This window comes from Syngnathus typhle, linkage group LG5 (assembly GCF_033458585.1).
Source record: "Syngnathus typhle isolate RoL2023-S1 ecotype Sweden linkage group LG5, RoL_Styp_1.0, whole genome shotgun sequence".
Classification (NCBI taxonomy): domain Eukaryota; kingdom Metazoa; phylum Chordata; class Actinopteri; order Syngnathiformes; family Syngnathidae; genus Syngnathus; species Syngnathus typhle.
In genome coordinates, this window is record NC_083742.1 from 18190248 (window position 1) to 18193769 (window position 3522).

Below are 3522 nucleotides of genomic sequence, written 5' to 3' on the forward strand. Positions count from 1 at the left end.
TGTGTGCTCCACTTGCCCTAACACCAAATAGGTTTTTAATTATTTTCTTTCCATCGCTCCCACGCCTTCGTCTTCTCTTGTCCGGCTGGTGCATGTCAATTATTTGTTCAGAGGCTGGTGTGACACTGGAGTGGTGTGTGGTGGTGGGGGGGGGGGGGGGCATCTCCAGGAGCCTTTGGGATGCTAAGCAGGGAGGATGGCGGGGCTTGAATCTAAGTCACTCTCAGTGATGCTTTGTGCATAGAGAGGAGAGGAGGCGAGCTTCAAAGCCACCGTTTAAACGCCGTCAAACAAAAGAGGGAAAACTTGATCCCGATTCCCGTTTGAAGTGCGCATCCATTTATTTGGGACATCAGCTCCGACGTCCATCCCACCGTGCGTGCGTGTGTGAGCCATGTTTTCGAGTGTTTTGCGCGAGACGGAAAAAAGTTATGATTCAAATCAGGTCAGCCTCGCCTTTAATCATGCTCACTATGTTTGGGATTTTCAGATGAACATCCAAATCATGTGTGAGCATATTCTGTACTTGTATTTGCACAAAGGGGAAAGTCATCTGACCATATCATCACTTTACAAACTCAATATTTTGTACGAGTCTTGTCACTCAAGCAACTTCAGTAAAATAATGGGATCACACACAGCTAATGTGTGTGTTTTATGAGGAAACACAATGTTATTGACCTTATCCCTAGTAAGATTTTGATATCAAAATCATTTTTATCATAACAAATTGATTCAACTAATTTCCTCAAAAGACATAGATATTTTCACTGGCCCAAAATATGCACGTAAATAAACAAATAACACTTGAGGACCATCATTTGTAAATTCTTTATAAATCTTCAGATAAATATTTCTCATACAAGCAATACACTGCTACAACCAAGCATATAAAAATGACGAATGGAGGAAAATGTCGTCAATAAAATGTACATTGAATTTGAGAGAAACTTTCCGACTACATTCTCTTTGGGTTCAGCGTGTCTGATTGTACTATTTAGTAAGACATGGCAAATGCAGTAAATCAAATGTGCAAACAAAAAGATACAATCGGCCTATACAAATATTTTGTCACCCTTTTTCGCTTAAGACAGAAGGAGGGCCGGGTGCAGGAGGTTGCCTTTCCCCTCCAGAGCGTCACCGTGGTGGCTTGAGGAGGAGGTGGAGCTGCTAGAAGAGGACATCCCGCTCAGACCGTGTGACATGAGCGTCGGCGTGGGCTTTATCGGCACCGGCACGGCGGGTAGCCCGGGCCCGTTGGCACTGTGGTGATACAGGCTTTTGGTCGGGACCCCGAAGGGCACGTACTCCGGGGACGGCGCCAGAGGCTCGGAGAGCATCCCGACGTGGGGCCACACGGAGGTCATCAGCTGAGGGGGCACCGGGTAGCCCAGATGGTGCATGACCGAGGTGAGGGGCATCACGCCCTTGTAGTCGCGGCCTATGATGTTCTCGATGGCGAACGGGTGTTTGAAGACACCCGGCTGGGCGCAGGGGATGCCCGGGTAGCCTTGGAAGTGGGCGGGCGGCGTGGGCGGGTGCATGAGGGGCAGGCGGCCGGGGGGCTCCCGCTGCTCCGGCTTGTGATGATGATGGTGGTGATGGTGGAAGTAGTGCAACATGGGCGAGCTCTTGCACGCCGCCAGCACCTTGAAACGCTTGCGGCGGCGCAGGAAGCTACCGTTCTCAAACATGTCGCCGCAATCCGGGTGCAGGGCCCAGAAGCTGCCCTTGCCCGGCTGGTCGGGCCGTCGCGGAATCTTGATGAAGCAGTCGTTGAAGGAGAGATTGTGCCGCAGGGAGTTCTGCCAGCGCTGCGTGTTGTCTCTGTAGTAGGGAAAGCGCTCCATGATGAACTTGTAAATGTCGCTCAGGGGGAGCATCTTGTCTTGGGAGTTCTGGATGGCCATGGCCGTGAGGGAGATGTACGAATAGGGAGGCTTCTGGTCACTGTAGGAGTTTTTCCCTGGTCGTGGCATGACTTCTTTTTTTGTTTTTCCTTTTTAACTTCAAAGCGGCCTTTTCAGAGTAACTACCCCACGGAGAGATTGGTCCCGAATGTCTGAGCCATCGGAGGAGCGGCGATGAATAGTTAGCAAACTTGGCAGCCTTCCGACATCACCTGAGGAGAAAAACCCTGGTGCGAAAAAAGTGCAAGTCCTCGCCTAACAGTTGCCATAGATGTCCTCTCGTTGCCTGCTCGCAAGCCGTGTGGTCCAACTTTGGTCTCGCTCTCCTCCTCATATGCGATGCTCCCGCTTCCAATTGTATTCGTGTGTGTGTGCGTGTGTGTGTGTGTGTGTGAGACCCCCGCAGGTCTGTGAGGCTGCTATTATCCAGACACTTTAAAAATGACACGCAAGGGTAGTTGTGAATGGATGTGTGGGAGGGGGAGAGAAAAGGAGAGAGAGTGAGAGAGACTTATGAATAAAAATGAAGAATGAGGAGGGTATTTAAAAAAATTCCCTATTGGCACAAGAAACATTGTCAGGAGATATGCAGCTTTTCAGTATGATCGATACCACAGTAAATATACAGTTTTGTGACTTTCAAATATTTTCTTCCATGACGAGGCTCCTGAATCATTTACTCATAATAAACTCATTTTACTCATCAAAATCAATCAAAACGTTATTAATTTGTCCAAAAAGTCATTGTATTGTACAAAAGCTTAGAAGAGAATATAACATAAATGTATCTTGTCAAATGTTATTACTATTTTAGCCGAGCGTGCATTTAAGGGGCGTGGCCTTGTGAGGGACACCAGCAGCAGGAGTTGCTCCTTAATTGAGTCTTCTCATTTTTACATTTGAGTGTTTGACTATTCGACCACACGCGAGGGGATTTGTTCATGTCGGCGTCGTTTTGTGACGTCACCACATGGATAAAAGTGATAAAAAGTAAAAGTGACAATCGATCGTAAAAACGATCACACAGCGTCACTCAGCGTTAAACAATTAAACTCGGAAAGGGACCGATAACCATTCAGCATGATTATCTTTTGTTAATGTCCAACTTGGATGTGCGCGCTTCAAAGGTAAAGACACGAACGGCGGCCTCGCTTAAATGTGCTCGACTGCACTTTGCGACTTTGCAAACAATAAATCATGTCTTCCTTTGCGCACCATCATCACTGCGCTCACACACTCGCGCACGCCGCCGTTGATTAATTGCAGGGCAGGCCGTCCAGCGGCTGTCTGTCTGCTCAAACACTCTCGGGCGGATCCTACAAGGATGTAAACAAACTTCACGTCGACTCTCGGTGGAGAACCACCCTCGCCCCTCTTCCGTGCTGTAACGATACACATCTTTCTTTGGCCAGGTGTCATGGCTGGGGGTCCTTGACAGTCTTCTCGCGGGGTGGATGCGGGGGCCCACCCGAATACATTGCAATAATTAAGCCTTTGGTGAGTTTGGCCTCCTCGGAGAGGAAGTCCAACAATGTAATTAAGGGGCGAGGTATGAATATTCACAAAAAAAGAAAAAAAGGAAAACCCCACCGTCAGTTAATTAGCCGCCTCG

The 3522-nt window shown here is 48.4% G+C and overlaps 1 protein-coding gene across 1 annotated transcript; it reads right to left on the reverse strand.

Annotated features, from left to right (window-relative positions):
* Positions 1 to 1085: 1085 nt before the first annotated feature.
* Positions 1086 to 1979, reverse strand: foxb2 (forkhead box B2). The gene has a single exon (XM_061279606.1). It carries the CDS (start codon positions 1977 to 1979, stop codon positions 1086 to 1088), a length of 894 nt encoding a protein of 297 aa, XP_061135590.1.
* Between the last annotated feature and the right edge of the window lie 1543 nt (positions 1980 to 3522).

Coding starts and splice junctions, on each gene's coding strand:
- foxb2 (XM_061279606.1), bottom strand. CDS start 1,979: ATGCCACGACCAGGGAAAAACTCCTACAGTGACCAGAAGCCTCCCTAT.